This window comes from Saccostrea cucullata, unplaced genomic scaffold (genome assembly GCF_032062105.1).
Source record: "Saccostrea cucullata isolate Sc308-1 unplaced genomic scaffold, CSIRO_AGI_Scuc_v1 ctg578, whole genome shotgun sequence".
NCBI lineage: Eukaryota > Metazoa > Mollusca > Bivalvia > Ostreida > Ostreidae > Saccostrea > Saccostrea cuccullata.
This window is the reverse complement of record NW_026932815.1, coordinates 479542-502493: the sequence shown is the minus strand read 5'-3', so window position 1 is coordinate 502493 and position 22952 is coordinate 479542. Positions and strand designations below refer to the sequence as shown.

The following is a 22952-nucleotide window of genomic DNA, read 5'->3' as shown; positions in this document are numbered from 1 at the left end:
ATAAGGTCAAAGAAAACCTTATGCTTTTCTATTCAAATGGCACTCTGCAGGTTCAGGTCCTGTTCCAATTAGTTTTTTTATTTCAAGTCAATGGTAACAGCCGGCTGGGAGATGAGAACAATGCAGTAGACCAGACCGGGATTTGAGCCCAGGACCCCTAAAACTCTGTTCAGGTGCTCTACCAACTGGGCTATCTGGCCACCGGCGATCGAACCCGGCTGACCGCCACACTAGAATACATTAGCATTGCTTCACTGCATCCATTGATGCTATATAATATTACAGTAAATCATTTAGTTGGACTGGTTCAGTCATATCAGAGAGGATACATGCTTTAAGTTCATGACAATGACGACAAAGATGGATGTCAACTGGGTGACATTTAGTTTCCTTACAAAGGACAAAAGCAATTTAATTGTTTTTAAAAATTTATTGAAAACATAATGACAATACAGAACATCGATGAAGCTACACTTGACAGTGTATCCCGACATCTACACAACAACAACGGTGCTAATCTCAACAACAGAAAATCAGATCAACTTCTCCTAGAAACAATACCCTAAAACTAAGTGATCAAGAAATCAGTGTGCAGTGCTAAGTTTACAGTCACATTCTAACATCCAAGTCATAGTATATTACAATGAAGCCATGTATTCTAAGCAATAGTGAAAATGGAAACATCGAAGGAAAGTCATATCAAATTTGAAATTTTAATCCTTTGCCCCCCCTTTTTTTTTTGCAAAAAATTCAAAGAAAAATTGACCAAATATTACATTGTATGTTTACTTAATTAAATTGAAATTCAGTGGATTAAAATTTAGTGATGCCTAATTACTGGGTTCAAAATTGCAAAGGATGAGCTTTGGAAGCCAATGATTTTGACTGATAATACAAACATAGCATAGCTGCCTGCTTCCACGTATTTAACGAGCACCGATATAAAACCTTATCCAGAGAAACCAAATCAGACGTGCAGTAAGCAATATTGCGAAACAGGATTAACGTTTATAAGGATTTTTTTTATCCCACATTATTTTCACCCTTTTGCCCTCACTATCAGCAGGAGAATTTTAAAATGGGACAAATGCATTAAAACACTTTCCCCTCTTTTATTAAAGACAACTGCGAATGAATTTAAAGATTGGGTGAAATCATTGTACAAAATTTTTGCACCAGGGGTAAGGCTGGATAAGACATACCCTCAGGAGACCAGCATCACTTACCATGACCCCACAGAAATCAGTCACAGTCAAATGTGAGACCCAGAAGCAATGTAGAATCATGTGCTAGTGTGATGGGCAAAAATAATGTGGGACAAAAATAATCCTTTATGCTAATATTATAAAATACAGTGTACTTATTAATCTAATTCCTTTACATTCTCTTAAAAAGACAATGTGTATAAAAGCAAATGTAACACATGAATTCATGATTAAACTAGTTACAAAATTACACTAAATATTGAAGCTTATGTCTAACATTTGGTTTTTCACAGTGGAAAAACTCAGTTTGCTTGGTCAATTAATTATCTCTCCAGAACAGTTATAACAGGGTTTGCATCAGAAAAATTCTTAACAAGGGACGGTGCATAATCATTAAACAAAGATTAACATTATTCTGTAGACAAAAAATTCACAGAAAAAGATCTCCCTTTTTAGATTTCTTTATGGAATTGAGCTGAAGACTCTGACGAGCCAAAAATGTTGTTTTCAGATATTCTCAAAACCCAACACTCACCAAAATTTAAAAGAATCTGCCTTAAGTATATTTCAGATAAAAAATTTTATCTTTAGTGTAAAATTTGTCTACAGAAATCAACAGCCATAGCAACAGTTTTTCCCCCTCCTCCTCATAATTTCTATACATTTAACACTGCAATGGTTCCGAATCAATTGATGCATTTCCAATGGTGTAAATAATCTATTTTTCAAAATTAATCAATTTATATCTGAATTGTCCTTATAAATGTCTCTGCATTGTGATGTTTAACATTATGACACTAAACCATTAAAAAATTCATTCTGAATCAGTTGATCTTTTTTTCAACTACAGTAAATGTGGTAAGACTGTAAGAACTAGTCATCGTCAAAGTAAAACTATAATTACCTCAAATAAATACACTTCTTTCACATTGTATCACTCATCTGCTCCTACGAAAAATTTGACTTCATCACATTTTTTAACATTAAACATTTTGTGTAACTTGTAAGATGGAGGGCAGGGTAATATTACCGTAGAAACAAGATAACAACAAGCTAGTCTTAAAAACAGCTGTATGTACAAAGTTAAAAAAGAAACATGAGCAAAAAACATCGTAAAATAGAAAATTCTCAATCAGTAAAAGTTGATCCAAAATTTCAACAATGATATAACTGAGAAAAAATATTTACAAATTTTGTTAATAGGAAAAAATCATGCAGAGCACTTTTACACAAAAAAGTTATCATTTCTAGAAGTCTTAAAGATAGCACTTAATTGCAGCAATTAGAATGGCACCAAGAATTATATTAAATACTGTAAATTATTTACAATTCTACAGTCTAGTTACCTATAGTAGGAGAACACTACATTAAACAAGCAGAAAAAAATACACCTATATTTATACATTTTAAAAATGCCCTAATCATGTATAAAAGTCCAGCAGACACTGAAAGGCTAGGCTCCCTCTGTGGCCATAGCACAAATGTGCCGAGGCCATAGCACAGATGTACAGAGGCCATAGTACAGATGCACAGAGGCCATAGCACAGATGTACAGTCTGTCTATTAAAATCTTCTGACATTAAAGAATTAAACACCGATTCATCAAAACTTAGCTACTATATACTTTTCTTTGGAAATTCTAGGTGCTAGTAATTTAAAAAGATTTCAAAGAAAACATACATAACTCAAAAAAAAAAAAACCTATCATCTATATACGGTCAAGTTTTTTGCAGAACTGCAACGTCATTTGGTCATAGAAAACTAGCTGGTAAGCGAGAGCCTCACATTATGATGCAATGTAAACACTGACCAGTTTGAGTTTAAACTGTCAGATATAACATGTTAGAAAATGTACTGCAAAATAACAAAATAGGAAACACTTATACCATTTGAAGAAAAAAGTTTCTATTCAGAAAATATAATTTCACCTTGCAAATAAAATGCTTTTGTCGTGTAAAATTTGTTATTTTTTTTTTTTTTAGTGATTTACAAGGGGAACAGGAGAAACAAAAAAATCTTTGAACTTAGTTATAAAATAGAGTACATATAAATTGTGTGGGGCCCTTCCTTACATGTCGCACGTTTTACACAATACTCATGAAAATGAAGACAAACTGTTCTAATACTGTTCAGACACACAAATATTTAACAATGTCATACTCAAAAAACAAAAACTACAATATATTGCAACCCCAAAAACTCAATGATGCAAGTGTAACATGATTTGGTCTGCCACAACAAATATTTGAGATGTACATGTATATATGATTAAAAATGTATGAGTGATTATGGAGAAAAGAGTGCTACATTCATGTACATGAATTTCACTATATACAGATGAACTTGTGGGTGAACATTTGATCTACACTGAGCTGAAAGACAACCTGTTAACATAAAAAAGGGAGGTCATTCGGTACCTATTAGAAGAGACAGACGGCCTAGATCCCACTTACTCTCTCCGCGACCGCTTTCTGTGAGTCGTTAGATCGGAATCCGTACTTCGTTTACTGTGTTTGAAATGAACCTGTGACTGAGCTGTCAACTGTAACTTAATTGCACTCGCATTCAACTTGGACGATGAGAAGATCTTTTTCAATCCTTTCATCTTTTGGCTCCTCAAACACAGAATTACTGGTGGCCCTTGTTCATTAGGAGTGGGACTTGGAATGATTGTCTCTGACTGTCCCTCCCTGTTCTCCAGCAGAGGGGAAGGTGTGTGGGTGAGAGCAGACGGAGGCCTCTTTCTGAACATGATCATGTCAGACGGACTCTCCGCTTTCAGCATGGAGTCCACAGTCATTCCCATGAAGGGAGATCCACTGGACTTGCTGCTCAGGAAATCATCAAGATCTCCTCTAGACGATGCCTCTGATGTTGACGTTGTCACTGAAGTTGTGGTGGTTGCCGTGGTGAAGGGTTCTCCACCTCCCAGCAAAAACTCGGGATTCAAAATGGACTCGCTGCAGGCTTTGGCCAGGTCTGGGATGTTCGGATTGATATCCTCCTTCTCTTCTCCTCCGACTTTGCTTTCAAGTTCTTGAATAGCACTCTTTATCTTATCTTCCTCTGAGTTGCCATTCACTGTGGACGTTTTTGCGACTGTAGACATGGTCCTTCTTTTGCTGGGCCTCCCACCTCTCCCCCTCCCTGTGGGTACTCCCCCTTCCACATCAGACTCCTCTGTCCTATTCCGTGAACTTTCTTCCTTGACATTCTGATTTTTGTCCTTTGTTTCACCACTATTATCTTCATCTTCACTGTCCTCGCTTTCATCTTCATCCCCATTTTCTCCTTTTAGCTCCACCCCGACTCTTACACTGGTGTCAAACTTAGAGATTGAGAACACCAGCTGTTTGGCCCAGGTGATGTGAAGGACTGGGGTAGGACTGTCCTCCTCCCACTCACAAATGCCGTCGTAGAATCGTAGAAAGTTGGCATAGCTCTCCGGGCTGTACAGAAGTGAGGTGTGATGAATCCTGGCTGCGTTCTCCCCGGCCACGTGTTTCATCATGGAGGGAATCAGATCGTTAGCAATCTCTAGAAATTCCTTGTAGATCTCCTCGTCTTCCCTGCTGTAGTTATACCTGAAAGGGTACAGGAAATGTGTTGATAAATTTCCTGAATTCAAGCATGTTTATTAATGTTTTTTTTATCGTGAAACATGAAAAAGAATTGTACAATTAATTGTTATCACTAACATTAAAGAATATCTGTAAATACAAAACTTTTTTTTCAAATACAGCTTTCAAGAATATGCTCTGAAAATTGTTATTACGTTTAACTTGGTTAAGCAGAAGTTCTGCTTAACATACAGGATATCTTTAATTAATTATATCCATAAAAAGAAATCATAAAAGTTAATAATATGATGAATTTGTGATATACACTGTTTTACTAGTTATAACTACTGAACAGTTCGTTATAACAAAACCACTCAATATACCCACTATTTTGATTGGTCTTCCTAAAAAAATAGACATCACTGTGTCGGCCACTTCTGTTTTAAAATTGGATGTTTTACTGAGTATACCTCCCAAAAACTGTCTTAAATCCCATAGGAAAAGACTTGATGAACAATACTTACTTTTTGATGACTGAAGCTGCATCAGCCCAGGCTTGAAGTGACCCATTGTAGTCTTGTTTCCGGTACAGATACCCTCCCAGATATGTATAAGGGTAGACATGCTGGTCATTGTAAAACTCCTGACTGCTGGCTATGGCTTCGTGAAATAGTTCTATTGGTTTCTGTCGATTCTCTGTGGGGGATATCTCCTCTAGATCACCAAGGTTACCGAGTGCCATCGGATATCTGAAATGGTTTTTCTTTTAACAATTTTGCTGATGATTGAATTAATTTCATTAATTCATGAAAGCCAATATTTGCATGGAAAATGATTTAAAACAAGTAAACAGCTTACTTTTTTAAATGCCCTTGGTCATAAAGAAGCCACAGAAGTTCCTGAAATACATGAAAAAAAAAAACCTCTGACTTATATAAATTATTATTTTCTATATTTTTCAAAAAGAAAAAAAATTAGCTGATTAGATTGGGAAAAATTCACACAGAGGCACCCTTACCTGCTGCAGTGAGCCTAACTCCACGCTGTCAGTGGTGGCAGTAATGGAGGGGTTTATTCCACTCACTATAGAGGACACCTCCATCTGTCTGGTACAGATGACAGGGTGACCATTCAAGTACAGCCAGCTTTTCTCTGAAGTCCCTGCTGTAATGGGCTGCCCTCTCTTGTCTTCATTTCCCTTTCCTTTAAATAAACACTTCATAAGTTCATAAAGTCCTCTCCATTCTACACAATTATAGATTTAACTTAAAGTATGTTCATGAATGCCCCATCCAGGGTGTATTAGTAATGCAAAATGAAAATTTGTAACAGTGTATGAAGTGTGATGAGAAACCTTTCTTTACAATGAATTAAATAAGTAGTAAACCCAAGAGACATTGAGAAGAATGTTAAAAAAAAGGAAAGGGAAAAACCTCAACACAGTTGATAAATTTTCACCAAATGATGTATCAGTGCAAAAGCTTGCATGAAAAATATCAGGCATTATTTCTAGGAAACTCAGCTAAACACAAAATTGAGAAAAGTAGGGTCAAGGTCAAAGGGAAAATATTTAAGAAATTGATTTTGGAGAAATTAAGTTTGCTGTTAAAATATGCTATTATGATAAATCTGTATGTAATTTAAATCATTATGTTTAATTCTGACTGATATAAAGAATTATTTTGCTTTCAGAAGAAAGATTTTTTCAAGGGAATGTATAAGTTTATATAAAAATATCTCAATTTGTTTTTTCGGGTCGGGTCGAGATAATGGAAGAAAAGCTCATGATTTGTATTATTTTCACCAATAAAAAGAATATTTTCATTTAATCAAAAATTTAACTAGTTTAAAAATAAATTATTAAAAATATTGATGCAATTGAATAGTTCTCATCAGTATGTATTCTCCTATGAAATTTGATGAAATCATCTTTTTTTCTGTCATTTAAATAGTTATTTATAATATTGCGACAAAAACTTTCGACATCAAATTTGCAACTCAAATTGCGTAAGAAATTGAAAAGATTACCTCAACATATATCAGATATGAAGTTTCAAGTTTGATAAAAATATCTCAATTTGTATCTTTGAAACACAAATTTTGAAGTCAATGTTCAAATATTTATAATCATATGGAGTCAATGTCAAAGGAAAGGTCAAAAATGTTAAAATATTTAAAGAGTTCTTACTAACATGTATCAGCTGACAGCATATTATGTTTGATTGAAATATCTTTAATAGTTTCTTTGAAACTGAGCTTAATAATATTTTAAGATAGTGAGATCATAATAAATTTCAGGAATTAAGTCATATAAAAGAAAAGGTCAAGGTGAAAACATTTTGATGCAGTTTGATAGTTCTTAATATTACATAAATATGTATCAGCATATACAGTTAAATAAAAATACATCAGCATGTAAGATTTGAAAAAAATATCTTCAACAGTTTCTTTAAACTGAGCTAGAAAAAAATGGGCCAAGACCAAAGGAAATGTCAAGGTTAAAAAAATGTTGATACTCTCGAATATTTCTCATGAATATGTAACACCAAATGAAGACTGATAAAATTATTTTGCCATGAAAAGTTTCTTTGCAAATGAGCATGGCAGGGCATAATAACTGAACTGACCTGGTCTGAAAAAATTGGAACCTTGACACCTATAAAATCTACTGTTGAATTTTAAAATATTGTCACTATCATACACTGTTTAAAAAGAATAAGAGAAAAGTTCATTATGCAATAAATCATGATAAATCATACCATGCCAAGTAACCTCTGCTGTCTCTGCCAGGTCTTCTCCAAAGACAACCCAAGCATGGTCCTCTGAGAGTGCTAGATGGACATCTTTGTATCCTAGGATCTGAAACGCTGCCACAACTCCAAATGCTACTCCAAAACAGTCCAACTTGTTGCCTGAAATAAAATAAATGCAATAATTTAATATCTTACTTGCTAATTGGAGGATAAAATGAATCTATGAAAGTGAAAATACAAACACAAAAATAAAAAAAAGAAGAAATATGATTGAAGTGCTATGCAATGAAAGGCAAAATGAGAAAAAAAAAAAGGCTGAAATCATTTTCACATAATTATTTTAATTATAGGCCTAATTTGATGCATGTGAAAATCTAATTTAAAAATGTAAAAAAGAAATGGAATTCAGAACTTTAAAAGAGTTCTAATATTTGAATTATTTTGTCTTTTTCTTTCTAAATAATGCTGTTTGCAGGTGTTCTCAAGTGTTTGATAATTGAAGAAAGACAACTCTAGCATAAATAAATTATGAAATGATTCTGCCTGATTGGTGATGTTTTAATACAAATAATAAAGTTCAACAACTGAAAAATTAATTCTCTGGTGTCAGAGGTAAAGGGAAAAAAATCAATATTCTACACATCTGCTTGTAATATGATAATTAGTCATACATCGATTATCTGAATGACGCGCTTGTGATGGCTACAGCACCGAGTAACCCCATTTTTTGCAGTTTTCTGAAAATCCAATGCATGACAGCTCTATTTAATAATACAAATTGATATTTTACAGTATTTCAAAAAGTAAAATTTATACTATTTCTGTTTTATATTCGTATTTTTAGATGAGTACCCGTTAGAAAACTGTACAACGACTGGAGATGCGCCTTGTCCTTGTAAAAACTTCGTGTAAGGGAGCCCCAAATAACATCAGAGACGTGTTTAACAAGCTCCCTTGTGGCATGGTTACCCGGAAATTTGGTCAGATCCACAGATCGTTTGATATGTGTCTCAAATTTGGAATACAGAGCCTCAATTGTATGCAGTTCAACGACCGGGAATATCGGCTCCAGATTTGAAGAATTATCTTCTGTTGGCACTGCTCGGTTGACAGTCAGAATATTTTCAATGACTCCAAGAACAATAGATAGTAGTGATAAATTAGGCTCTTCCCCACACGTCAACTGGTCCCGAAACAGTTTTACAACATCTTGAATATTTTGAAGTGGGAAAAATTGTTTTTCCCTATCGCGGAATCCCGCCATCTTTAATGCTAATATTTAGTCTCTAAAAATAATTTCTCTAGTGTGACTTATTTATTTTGGACATAATTTCTCTTTTAAAACTTAAAAATTTAGTTACTATTGCAAATTTTACAAATTTAGAATTTTTTTTTTATTAAATTCACAGAAAGAAACTAAAAACTTATGAAGTGCTTTTGGTTAGAGGCTATTTCAAAATCATGGCGGACACTCAGCTGGCACAAGGTGCGAATGGAAACGTCGAAGGCGCCGACCAAGCCAATGGGGCGCAGCAGGTATATATATATTTATCCCGCGTCACAAAATAGTTTTAAAAGATTCCCGCTTATTTGAAATGGTTTCGGAGTTTTTAATTTGTCTGAGCTTCTTTGTTCCTTATTTTACAAATACACGTTGCATGAATCCATCTATATTATAGACATTATAATGATGAAATTCAAATTGAACATGTTAGTGTAGTTTTTCATTCTGTTTTTATAACAGCACAAGCCATAGACTCTTTAACTGTATTTCTTCTTTCATATATCCTTTGTATCTTTTATCTGGTAACTTGAATAACTTGCGGAAATTAATGATAATTCTCTTAATGTTCTGTACCTTTCAATCTTAAGATGTTTTAGCTTATCTCCCTCAAACAAAATTTGGGAGGTAAACACAAAAGCCTGGATGATAAGCTCTAAGGAAAATTCTTTATTATGCAAATTTGTCCAGCAGTTGATAGTTATTTAGCCTAGATAAAATGTTCCAAATAAGTGGGTGAAACGTTATGCCTCCTTCATGGTTCTATATAAGGGCGAAACGATTACATGTGTAAAGGGTTCGTTGATTTACCCAAATGGACACAAATGGAACCCAAATGGACCCAAAAGGAAACAAATAGAACTCAAATGGACCTAAATGGAAACTCAAATGTATAAAATATATATATATTACAGTAACTGTAAGTACAGTGTTTTCCCTTTATTTCAAAGTAAAGGGTTAGAGATCAGTTGTAACAGGCTAGGGGCAGAGGTTAATGAACAAAATCTCTATGGACCTTACAACAATTTTTTTTATTTCAAAGCGGAATTTTTGTCAATTGAAGCAGTCAGTTTGGCCGGTAGCCGGTTCTTAGGGAAAACACTGATATTATATCGTATTCTCAAGATTTTACTTATATAAAATATAGAAAATAATGAAATTATTAATAACCATGTTGACAAAAAGAGAATATTTAAATATAATTTTTTTCTAAAATTGTATTTTTAAAAATGCGATTTAATTCTATTTGTAATAACTATTGAACATAATTGAATACAAAACTGAAGTATTTGATAGTTTCTATGGCCGTAGGAATAGATTGGGGGGGGGGCATGCCAACCCACCCCACCCCAAAAAATTTTGCGGGTATATAGACAGGTCTGGACGATTTCTAAATAAGGAAGTCAAAGATGAATCTATTAATACACGGAATAAACAAGGCACTAATCCTTGCCATAGATAACAGCATTTTAGACAAACCCATGAGAAAATAAATAAAAACACGTGGTTTTTAAGTTTTTTGCTCAAAAGATTTTTTTAGAACAAACTTTTTGTAAACTTTATGCGCATTTGTGAATAATATAATATTTATGACAATTCTACCGTGAACAAATTTTTATGGGTTATCTCGGTTTCAAGTCAAAAGTTTAACTTACGTGATACAATACGGTAAATTTTCGTTTTTAGAGCCTGACATAAAAATCTTATCGAAAAGATATCAGTCTTTATCATTTTTGAATGTATATTACAACAGTCACGCAGTTTCTGATATGCGAGGTAAGATATTGGGATAAAATGCATTCATGACTAATTACAGGATTCTCTTTTCTCCACGTTATACGCCTTTCCTTATGCCCATTTAAAGTCTGCAGAGCTAAGTATTCGGCGCTCATGAAACCCGTGATAATTTAAAACTATATGTGTATACTCCATACGATAAACACTTGTGTGAGTTGATCTATACACATGGAATTTAAGCATTATCGATGAAAATCGGACGGATCAAAATTATATTTAGATCATATAATATATTCTGGTAAATGTTATAATTGAACTTGATAAAAACTTGGTGGTGCGATCTATACCTCTGTAAACAATTACATTATATCGTGCATTACTTTTTTTCTTTACTGAGATAAAAATGTCAAGGTCGTTCATGGTAAAAATGTGGGGAATACCTTATTCTTCAAAAGTTTTCATATTCTACAGATTTTTTGTTAAAAAAATCTTTTTGAGGAAAAAAAACAAAAGCACGTGTTATCTTTTTGTTCTTTTAAAATATGTTTTGGGGTGTGTAAAAATGCTGTTGTCTGATTGGACAGAAAAAAAAATACGTGTACCTGATGTACAATTATAGCAACTTTCGGTTATCGTTCTTGACTTCCATATTTAGAAATCGTCCAGACCTGATAGAATACTATCAAAACTTCATGTCTCAAAATATAATATTAGAGATTAATAACAAATATAAAACTGCATTTGTAACTGTAAATTTTTCTGTACATTTATTTTCATCATTTTAAATAAGTTATAAAAAACGATAATACATATTTAATATTCTATTTGATTTCCATTTGATTTCCATTTGGGTCCATTTGTGTTTCCATTTGGGTCCATTTGGGTAAGTTGACGCGCCACGTGTAAACGGCGACGTTTCAATTAAATGCTCTAAACATATACAAATTGAGTAAACGTTTACACGAAGGTTAATATTAATGTCTATCAGAAAAAAACCTTTCATCCAAACAAGTTGTTTTATTTCATATTTACCAAAGAAAACACACTCTGTGTCTGTTATAAACATTTTTTTTCTGTTATAATCGATATCGGAAACGTAATATTAAACAAAACTATCTAGTCTGAGATTAGAAACCAATATGGTCTAACATATTTAATTCCGATTTACGAGTAGTGAAAACTAGCGATGTATTATTTTATTTTTCCAAGTATATGTTCTAAGATAGATAACCCCTGTTGTTGCTTTTTATTGATTAGAAAATAAAAAGTATAATGCTTATAAGTTATAACGGCATAATGTTGAATATAGAGCTTTGAAAAATTGAACGTAAACCGGAACCCTCAATGTTATCGTATTATATTTTTATAATACTATCTCGTTTCAGTTTTTAAACGTCCTACTCTTTCATCATAAAAAGCAACAAATAAACAGTAATGGCGACTCATACTTACATTATAGTGAAAGAATGGTTTATTAAATTAGTGTTTCATGAATAAGTAGCCATAAAAATTCAACACATAAATTTTCCCGTTTAAATGGTTATTGTTTGTTTAAAAATTTAAAAATTATTTCAATAAAAAATATAATATTGTCTCTGTATGGTTATTTTTTATACGATATATTTTGATAGAAGAAAACAAATTCAATGTTGTTTTATTTGCTTTCTTTTACTAAATCTAGTCTTACAATTTACGTGCAAAATGACTAAAAGAAATTGATTAGCTTGATTTGACTGTTTAGATTATTTTACAAACTATCATTCTGCAAAACTTTTTTCAATTTCATACTTACACTTACTGAGTTACGTGTTTATACCTTATGTCTAACCTGACTGAATAATCCTTTCCGAAAAGTGAACTGAACCCAAAGTAGAGAATTCGGCATAAAAAAAAACACCACTGTGAATCGATACAGCAGTGAACCGTTTCACCCTACAAATAAAATGGATGTACAGGTAATTGGGTCCTATATTGGGCTAAGCAGGGCATATTATTATTACTTTTATATAGTATGCCTTACCTTTAGAAACTCAAATAATGCTCAGGTGACCTTAAAAGTGCATGGTCTCTTGTAGAAACAATAGTATGTTAAAAAATTCTGTTTTTTTAATTTGTACATTTTAAAGAGCAATGGAAGCCCCATAGCCCGGGGCTTTTTTTTAAGCCACAAGGGGTTTTACCATGGTGGCCTGCCATGGTTAAATTTATGTGCACCATGGTTAAACGAGCTGCGCCATGGTTAAAACCGACAGCTGCTATGATTAAATTTTTATGGCATTTTAAAATTGAAACCAACTGTTTAATGACTTGAGTAGTTAATTGTGTTTATACTACAAGTGCCATGCACCTCGCATGCCTCAAGGGAAAGCGGATTGTGCTAAACAAATATGCTTGTTGATCAGCGACTATGCTGTGAAGCGTGACAATGTAGAGTCAATCAGATGATGATCAATATTTTGAGAGTTAATTATCCTGTAGATATGTAAATTTCAGGGAATTCCAATGTGTTCTAGTATAATCACAAATTAAAAAGATGACATATTTAAACGAGCTGTAACGACATGAAAATCGGCAAGCATCTGATTCAAGTTTCTGAGCCAAGAAAAAAAACCCCAATAACCTTAAGGCTGTCAAGATGTCATATTCTTTGTATTTAATCAAATCCATTTGCTTATCTTTTCTTTATTATCTTTAGTGCCAATGGTAGTATTACTCTCTCGTTTTTATAGACGTCACATGGTTCTAAATTTAGCACTGGAGCATGTGGAGAAGTAGACAAGAAAAATCCGCAAAAATACAATATTTAGAAAAAAGAACGTTTCGGATTTTTAAAAAAAGCAAAATCACATATGTATCAAATTTATGCAACTGGTGATGTTACGTTACTTTTACCATGCATACCATCAGTAAGTTTTCATAGACATGATATACTTTGTAGTAATAAAAGAAGCTGAGGCATTGAGAGGATGTTATATTGGGCTAAGCTACCCCATTCATCAGTTTCATTCATATTTAGATAAAATGTTTCATACAACAGGCAACTTTAATTCTGTATATTAATTTAAATGTTGCCATGGTTACTCTATTAAATTATTTAATTTTTTTAATTCTTTCAAATTATTTTTATAGTCTTGGGATTTTATTACTCATTCACAATCTTTTTTATCATGTTTCTTCTTAATTTTATTTTCTAGATGAAAGAATATTATTGGTTGTTTCAACTTTTTGTGTTGCAGTAATTAAGTTTTGTGAAACAATCGTGATAAATGAAGGTTAAATGATACTTTATAATCGATCAAATCGTTACTCGGTTTTTAACCTTCCGTAGACTTCAAAACAAAGGTTTTTTCAAATGTGGAGAACCCTGCATGTATCAATGAACAATGATACTTTATAAAAGACCTAATACCTGTAAATAGACATCAAACATAGTTTATCATTATGCCAGTACCTGTTGAGATATATATATACTTTTTGCCTTTTAGCAAGCACCTGGAGGGGTATGGTCTACAGTAAAATCCCTGATAGTGCGGATGCTCATCATCTACATGATCAGTAGTTTCTTCAGAAGAGGGACACCACCTGCAAACACATCAGATGGCAAAGGGGGGAAAACTCCATATGCTCAGAATATATATCCTAAAGGCATGAAAATGGTATGGTGTGACTTCAGTTATGGCACCTTTTGATGAAAGAGATTTTGTATGCTTGTGAGGCTATATGAACATTTTGAAATGCTTTTGTTTTTCAGGACATGTACATTTATGTGACAGAACAAGAGGACTTGACTGATTTTAATGAGGATGCATTGTTCTGGGTACAGAGGGGTCTGGAGTATGGAGACTGGACAAGTGGACCTAACGGGGATGGCTCCTATGTCAAAGAGAGCAAAATCCAGGCTCCCCCAGTAAGGCAAACTGTCTAGAGTAAATTAGTATTTAGTAAGGCAAACTGCTAGAGTTAATTAGTATTTAGTACGGCAAACTGCTTGATTAAATTAGTATTTAGTAAGGCAAACTGCCTAGAGTAAATTAGTATTTAGTAAGACAAACTACCTAGAGTAAATAAGTATTTAGTAAGGCAAACTGCCTAGAGTAAATTAGTATTTAGTAAGGCAAACTGCTAGAGTAAATTAGTATTTAGTAAGGCAAACTGCTAGAGTTAATTAGTATTTAGTAAGGCAAACTGCCTAGAGTAAATTAGTATTTAGTAAAGCAAACTGCTAGAGTTAATTAGTATTTAGTAAGGCAAACTGCTAGAGTAAATTAGTATTTAGTAAGGCAAACTGCTAGAGTTAAAATGTATTTAGTAAGGCAAACTGCTAGAGTAAATTAGTATTTAGTAAGGCAAACTGCTAGAGTTAATTAGTATTTAGTAAGGCAAACTGCTAGAGTTAATTAGTATTTAGTAAGGCAAACTGCCTAGAGTAAATTATTATTTAGTAAGGCAAACTGCTAGATTTAATTAGTATTTAGTAAGGCAAACTACCTAGAGTAAATAAGTATTTAGTAAGGCAAACTGCCTAGAGTAAATTAGTATTTAGTAAGGCAAACTGCTAGAGTAAATTAGTATTTAGTAAGGCAAACTGCTAGAGTTAATTAGTATTTAGTAAGGCAAACTGCCTAGAGTAAATTAGTATTTAGTAAGGCAAACTGCTAGAGTAAATTAGTTTTTAGTAAGGAAACTGCTAGAGTTAAAATGTATTTAGTAAGGCAAACTGCTAGAGTAAATTAGTATTTTAAGGCAAACTGCTAAGTTAATTATAAAAGGCAAACTGCTAGAGTTAATTAGTATTTAGTAAGGCAAACTGCCTAGAGTAAATTATTATTTAGTAAGGCAAACTGCTAGATTTAATTAGTATTTAGTAAGGCAAACTGCTAGAGTTAATTAGTATTTAGTAAGGCAAACTGCCTAGAGTAAATTAGTATTATAAAAACTGCTATTCATAAATTATCATGTTTAATGGCAAACTGCTAGAGTGAATTTATCAAACATTTTCGGTAAGTTGTACTGGTGGAGAGGGAATGTAAAGGCTCAAACATCTTGTATTATTTTTAATTGTTACATTATTGTAGTTAAAGAGAAACATTTTTGTGATGAATTATGACTTTTTACATAACCTTTTTTTTGTACTTCATTTTAAGAATGTGATAAACAATGGATCAATATACCTCCACTGTTATTTTGTGAAAGCGGGTAAATCTCCTAACCCTAGAGATAAGGGAAAATATTCCAGGAAGTTCACAGTGCACAGGTCAAAACGTAAGTACATATAATGATAGAATTGCACGTTGTACTGCTAACGTTAATATAATTAGCTCACCTCGACGAAGTCGAGATGTGCTTATGCTATACCCCCGGCGTTGGCGTCGACGTCCCAGGTTAAAGTTTTAGGAGCAAGTCCATTCCCAAATAACTATAAACCCTACCTGAACCAAACTTGCATGGATGATGCATCTAGGGATGGACACTACCAGACTTGCTTCAGTTGCTGGATCTGACCTACATTTTCCAAATGAGTGACCAGGTTAAAGTTTTCAGAGCAGATCCATTCCCAAGGACCAAACATGCATGGACACTACCAGAGTTGCTTCGGGTGCTGGATCTGACCTACGTTTTCATTCCCGAGTAACTATAAGCCCTACTTGAACCAAACTTGTATGGATAATGCATCTAGGGTTGGACACTACCAGATTTGCTTGGGATGCTGGATCTGACCTACATTTTCATTTCCAAGTAACTATAAGCCCTACCTGAACCAAACTTGCATGGATGATGCATCTAGGGATGGACACTACCAGACTTGCTTCGGATGCTGGATCTGACCTATACTCTCCATACAGAGATCAGGTTAAAGTGTTTGAACAGGTCCTAGATATGCAGTATTAACAAAGTTATGATTATTTGTTTATACTATATATGTTTTTCATGCTAGACGTGTAAAAATGTGTATACGCCATGTAAGGGGTTAAACAGAACTTGCAAGAATATTGTTGTTGGGATAAATTCTAACTATTAAGAAAATATTACGTGAGATTTGCATTACTTACACTGATAACATTTGTAGAGGTGAGCTTCGTAATCTTTGATTATCTATGTTTTTTAATATGTTCTACATTCTTGGTCCATAGTTTCATGAATAACAACTTTTGTCCTTATAGTTTTCTAGAATGATTAGAATTTGAAAATTATTAGGTTTAAATTAGAAGCTGTCAACTCCTTCCAGAAATCATAATGTATGAAAAAGATAATCTACCAAATTTACTGAGTAAACATAATCCATTTATCTTATTTATAGCTAAATAGTAATTAGAGCTGAGTATTCGTTCAATTGATTATTGTTAATATATTATTCAATCCCTTTTTTCATTGCTGTTCTTATTTTTAGGTCTCAATAAATACAAGAAAAGAAGGTACCATAAGACGACCAATTTACTGACAGGAGAGACAGACGTTCACCCTGATCTTATTCAGGTCAGTCAGGATCTAACTCTGCAGCTGATTGGTCAGAAATCTGCACCAATCACTGCAGCTGATCGGTCAGAAATCTGCACCAATCACTGTCTTCTGCAGAAAAAAAAGTTATGGCAATGTGAAAAGTTTAATGAGCAAGTGCATTCCCAAATATCTTCAAGCTCTTACCTTTACCAAACTTGTGTGAATCGTTCATCTATATTAAAGATCCACACTGCAGTAATGTTTGTGTTATCTTCATATTGGAAATGTATCAGTTACAATGGAGAAGTAACTTGTGTATATAAGTTGTACAGTTAGATATGGATACTAGAGCAAAGCTCGTTGCAAAGCAACGAGTAGGTCTTCCGTCCTGTTTGACCGGAAGTAGCTTTCATTTTTAAGAAAAATGAGAAATAACGCCCAAAAAATGCTTTGAATCCTCTAAAGCTATGTTAATTAATGCAAAAATAAGCCATTTTTTGCTACTTCCGGTTTAACCGGAAGTGACGACGACGCATGGAAAATTAATTTTTAAGCTCCCAGAGACATATGTTACCCAAAAACTTGTCCAAAACGGCAAAAATATGCGTTTTCCGACTACTTCCGGTTTGGCCGGAATTGATGACGCTGGACGTATTTTGACGACTCTATTAGTTTAAGCTTGACATTTTCAACAACTTTGCTTTTTTGATGTATAACAAATTCTCAATACTTTTTGAGATATCTGGAAAAAACTTTTGGCCCTTCTAGATCCCTTAATTTAGGGGTCAGCCCTTTTTCCAACATATCATTTGAAATCTTCTAATTCTGCACAAATTATGCTCTATATATTTTAACAAAATATTTTTAGTTAAGAAGATAAAAAGCAAAATATGTGTAATTTTTGGTTCTTTTATATATTTTTGACCCCTATATAGCGCCATTTTGAATAGAGAAATCGAAAAACAAAAACCGATGTGCACAACTTCAATCCTTGTATTATCTAAAATCAGTAGAATTTCTGCTCCAGCTTTAGCCGTCTCTGAGCCTTTGTCTGGAAATGAAAGCCTATAAATTTTCGTTTAAAGGGAAATAACTCAAAACCGGAAGTGATTTTTTGAAATTTTAGTCAGCATTCTGATAGAGTTTATAAACGTCCATAACCTCTGAAAATTTGAGCGAAATCCGTTGAGAAATGAGTGAGATATGAGGCCTCAAAGTTGCGGTCTAGGAAGCTAATAATCTTTACCAACAGAATCAGTAGAAGGTCTTCCGTTGGAAACGGAAGACCTTAATAATGTATTTCATTACTTGGACCTTCCACAAACATTACAAAAGTTTAACTACCAGAATGTTTATTTGGTGTCAAACTCTGTTTATCTAATAGGTAGAATTTATTGAGGGGGGGGGGGGTGGTAATCATGGAAAGGTGAACAGTACTGTCCTCTTTTGTTTGGGAAAAGGTCAAGAGGACAACAGTGTAGGATAGAATTTATATTTTATAAAATATATGATTGGTTCCAGCATTAATGGAGTATGTGTTGTTTATCAGTAACAATATGTTGTCTCGTTTTCAGACAGCCAACAGAAGCTCGTTTGAGATTCTGAATTACTGGCATCCAAACCTCACTATCAATCTAATGGATGACCACTCTCCCTGGATGAAGAGTCACGTACCACAACCTTTAGATGAATGTGAGTTTGTTTGCGATCCCCAAATATACTGTCTTCATTGCATCACACAGCTGTTGTTAATAAACAATTCTTGATATTTCATGTTGGTGTTTGTTTGTTGTCATTACCAGAGATTTCTTTACATTGTAGACTTGGAGTTTCTACCAGGCACAGATGAGTATCAGCCAATACTATACTTCAATGATTATTGGAACCTAAATACAGACTATATGCCCATCAACCAGACAACACCGTAAGTGACTTTTTGATTTGATGATACGCACCTATCAACTCAATGTGATGCTGCTCTTTGGATCAAGTTACTGTCTTAATGATATGCAAAAATGATATAAAAAAATATTGCACATCATTGAATTAAAGAACTACTCAGTTACACGTTTTGTGATTTCAGTGAGTTGAACTTGACCTTGACCTACAGCCCCATCTCCTTGTTTAAGTGGCAGATGTATGCTGCTCAGGGGATGAGAAATAAATGGTATGGAATGCTGGGAGCCGACTTCATGGAGGAGTCAGACGAAGACCAGGACAGCCTTAAGGTAGAAACAGGAGATTATTAAGTTTGTATAAAAATACATGTAGTGCTAAACAAAGACTAGTTTTATGTGATACAGAGTTAAATTTTGTATGATAATATTGGTTCAGATGCTTGTTTAGATAAAATATAGTGTATCAAGGATACTGTATACAGGGAAATTTTCACCCCCCTCCCCATTTTATTTTCGCCCCTTTTGCCTTAACCTCTGTTGGGCGAAATTTAAAATGGGGCGAATCCAAAGAACACAGTGTAATTTCTTAAGCAAAACTGTGAGTGGGCGAATATAAAACTGGGCGAAATTGTTTGCAAGTGTGAAAGGGCGAAAATAACCCTGTATACAGTATTTAAAATACATATATACTATTTCGATTAATATATTTTTCAGGATTATCCTTATTTTAAGATTGTTTCTACCTTTTTTTACAGACTACGGTGATGGAGACTAATCCCTATTTATTGGCCTTGACTGTTATTATATCCATTGTCCACAGTGTATTTGAATTCTTGGCATTCAAAAATGGTAATTTGAAATTTATTTGAACTTAGCAGAAAAAAGATGAAATAAAATATGATGAAGGGGGATTAACTGTTGCTTGAAGTTTATGGGTAGTGCTGACAAAATTTTAAGGTGTGTTGTTATTTTTTCAGACATACAGTTCTGGAAGAACCGTAAGTCATTGGAGGGTCTGTCTGTCCGTTCTGTCTTTTTCAATGTCTTCCAGTCCCTGATTGTGGTTCTGTATGTTTTGGATAATGAAACCAACTTTATGGTAAAAATAAGCGTCTCCATTGGACTCCTGATTGAAATCTGGAAGATCACCAAAGTAGTTACTGTCAAGGTAGGCAGACTTTTCTCAGGAGTACAACTGTATATTCCTTGTATAATGTCAAAAGAATTGAAGATACTAGTCTCAACTCATTCTGGCTTTGCAAAAAAAAAGTTCTGACAACAGTGTTGGTATGAATAAAACTGAAGGGATAATTTTGTGTTAGATGGTAAGGTTACCATTTTCTCCTTGTATTTCAAGGGGACAAAATTTGCCCTTAGTTGTGTTAGTATTTGAACTTATAAATAAATACAATGAATGAATAATAAATAAATGACAGTGAGTTACAATCTTTTTGTTGATAACTCACCAGAATTTCGTACCTTTTATCTCACAGGCTGTATTAAATTTTGGACTCCAAAAGGTCTGGGATTAAATAAGCTATCTGTAATTTCTACATTTTATATGATGTACATTAAGGAATAATATTGTGCTAGATCGTAATTATATCGTTCATCACTACAGTTGTAAAAATCAAAACATTTAACTATTTCAGCTTGATAGAGAGAATCCATGGTTCGGAGTTATACCTCGCCTGACTTATGAAGACAAATCTACTTATACAGAATCTAACACCAAAAAATATGATATGGTAAGAAATTAAAGTATACATAACATGAATCTGTAGAAAAAGTTATTTTGTAGTTTTAACTGATATATAAACTAGTACCCTGTCCCAGTAAGTTTTTTAATCCTCATGTTTGTACTGGTTGCTAGATGGCGTTTAAGTACTTATCCTGGTTGCTGTTCCCTTTGTTGATTGGATATGCTGTATACTCGCTGCTTTATCTGGAACACAAGAGCTGGTACTCTTGGGTGCTTAACATGATATACGGATTCCTTTTAACTTTTGGTATGTGGTACAAATATGCAATATTTTATTAATTATAGAATAAACTTTAGATAACATAACATATTACAATAATTGGATGTTTTTAACTCTTTTATGTTCAGTTCTGCAATACAAATTGATATTTTATAAAATATGAAAATATTAAAGAAGCACTGTTTGTATTTTTCTGTAAAGCAGTTCTTTATCATACATGTATTTTACTTAAAGGGTATCCTTTTCAGGTTTTATAATGATGACCCCTCAGCTGTTTATCAATTATAAGCTGAAGTCTGTCGCCCATCTTCCTTGGAGGATGATGACATACAAAGCTCTCAACACCTTTATAGACGATATATTTGCATTTGTCATCAAGATGCCTACGCTATACAGGATAGGATGTTTTAGAGATGGTAAGAAAGATACAATTTAAAGTTGAAAAACAGTTTTGCATACTGAAAGGTTTTTATGAAATTTTATGTTTGATGTAATTCTTTCAAAGTAATGAAGAATTACTATTCAGAAAAGATTTCATATTTTATTTGTGGTTTTGGGTTTATAGCCCTGATTGCGAGTGTAATTGCATATGTGCTGTACAAGTAAAAATTCAATCCTTACATTTTTCTTTCCAGATGTTGTATTTTTCATCTTCCTTTATCAGCGATGGATCTATCCAATCGATCCAACTCGCCTTAACGAGTTTGGTACTAGTCAGGAAATGTTTGACCAGAACGGCCAGATCAAAACTGACCAATCAGAAACAGTGTCCCAGCAAGCTAGCATAGAGCCATCAAAAGCAGAGGACTCCGATAATCAAACTGAGAAGTCAGCTGAGGACAAAAAGAATGATTGATGGAGTGATAGATTGTGTGTATGCCTATTTGTGATGTTGTCAGATCTCGTTAATATTATATATTAATGAACGTGGTAGTAGGTTACATTGTGAGAGATCTTTTAAATATAATCCACTGTTTATGTTTGTCAAAATCTGTGTTCACTTGAAAGCTTATAAGTTAGATTACATCATGTTATCTTTTAATTCCCAATATCTGAGAAGTTGTGAAAATGTGTTTATTGAACAAACTAGTATATGTACTCCAAGAGTACTGCAATATTAAATAAGTTGTCCTTTCATAAATCTTGAAGGCTGTGGCCAAAGTTATAAGATTATTGTTCTTCCTTAACACTTACATGTATTACCCCTTACCCCCCTTTCTTATGAATATTAATACATTAACAATTTGCCAAATACAACTATCTACAAAATGTTTTTAATCACTTTTTATGTGTGAGAACTTTATCTTTTGCTTAATTACTTGAAACCTTCTTCTGGCAAAATTTCATTCTAGCATATACTAATACTATAAAAGATTTTAAAGAGCAGTAACCAAAATTTGAAAAAAAAATTGTTTTTCTCATAAATACCCAACTTGTAAAAATAAGTTGTTGCAAAAACAGAGTGATCTTCAGAGATTTCTTCTTTTTTATTAACAATCATCCCCTTTCATTGCAAATTACTTATACTTGACTGCCAAAGCAAAGACATTTTTGATTGTATACTTTGCTTAAAGATATTGAAGTAGCATGAGGACTTTTCAAAGCCCAGAATGGTGGCACAGCGTTTATGTAAGAAAATGATTCATTCTGTAACTTTAATATCCTCATTGTTGCCATATCTCCCTCCAGAAATCCTGTGGTAGATTGAGATTACGAGTATTATAAATTTATGATGTCATGTGACTACAATTATTCTTACTTTCAGTGAATGTAACATTCTTATGTAGAAATATACATATTTATTTTTATTCAGTTTGCAGATTTTTATATGTATGACTATTGTAACCAGTTATTAAATAAAATATTTTCATTTTTAGTTGTATTGTTAACAGCTTTTTAGCCAAGCCAACGGCTCAAGTGATCATTTGATGAAGGAGTGTCTTATGCTTACTCATGGTACACCTTTGACTTTGGGCCATGTAACATAAGGAGCGTGGGGACGTACTTGCAGGAGGATCAAATGTCCATCTTGTTGTATTGTCTACCAATATGAGAGAAAATTATTTCATAAATAGAAGATTGTTTCCTCATAATTAC

The 22952-nt window shown here is 33.4% G+C and overlaps 2 protein-coding genes across 2 annotated transcripts; one reads left to right on the top strand and one right to left on the bottom strand.

The window, feature by feature from the left end:
- Positions 1-410: 410 nt before the first annotated feature.
- Positions 411-8821, bottom strand: LOC134236238 (menin-like). Its single transcript, XM_062718411.1, has 6 exons — positions 8371-8821; positions 7525-7677; positions 5784-5968; positions 5624-5664; positions 5290-5514; positions 411-4789 (listed from the first exon to the last, which is right to left on the bottom strand). Exons 1-6 carry the CDS (start codon positions 8780-8782, stop codon positions 3655-3657), a joined length of 2151 nt encoding a protein of 716 aa, XP_062574395.1. The 5' UTR covers positions 8783-8821; the 3' UTR covers positions 411-3654.
- Positions 8822-8917: 96 nt separating this feature from the next.
- On the top strand, positions 8918-22731 carry LOC134236239 (putative lipid scramblase CLPTM1). The gene is made up of 14 exons (XM_062718412.1): positions 8918-9054; positions 14023-14193; positions 14289-14444; positions 15682-15799; positions 16926-17011; positions 18550-18667; positions 18797-18899; positions 19059-19203; positions 19629-19722; positions 19851-20041; positions 20526-20621; positions 20747-20882; positions 21104-21271; positions 21491-22731. Exons 1-14 carry the CDS (start codon positions 8980-8982, stop codon positions 21709-21711), a joined length of 1878 nt encoding a protein of 625 aa, XP_062574396.1. The 5' UTR covers positions 8918-8979; the 3' UTR covers positions 21712-22731.
- The last annotated feature ends 221 nt before the right edge of the window (positions 22732-22952 follow it).

Excerpts from the sequence above, each read along its gene's own strand:
- LOC134236238 (XM_062718411.1), bottom strand. The coding sequence starts at position 8,782 with ATGGCGGGATTCCGCGATAGGGAAAAACAATTTTTCCCACTTCAAAAT. Across the intron at positions 7,678-8,370 it reads GTTGTACAGTTTTCTAACGG|GCAACAAGTTGGACTGTTTT; the intron begins GTACTCATCTAA and ends ATTTTATTTCAG. Across the intron at positions 4,790-5,289 it reads GCAGCTTCAGTCATCAAAAA|GTATAACTACAGCAGGGAAG; the intron begins GTAAGTATTGTT and ends GTACCCTTTCAG.
- LOC134236239 (XM_062718412.1), top strand. The coding sequence starts at position 8,980 with ATGGCGGACACTCAGCTGGCACAAGGTGCGAATGGAAACGTCGAAGGC. Across the intron at positions 19,204-19,628 it reads AAGACCAGGACAGCCTTAAG|ACTACGGTGATGGAGACTAA; the intron begins GTAGAAACAGGA and ends CTTTTTTTACAG. Across the intron at positions 20,883-21,103 it reads CGGATTCCTTTTAACTTTTG|GTTTTATAATGATGACCCCT; the intron begins GTATGTGGTACA and ends TATCCTTTTCAG.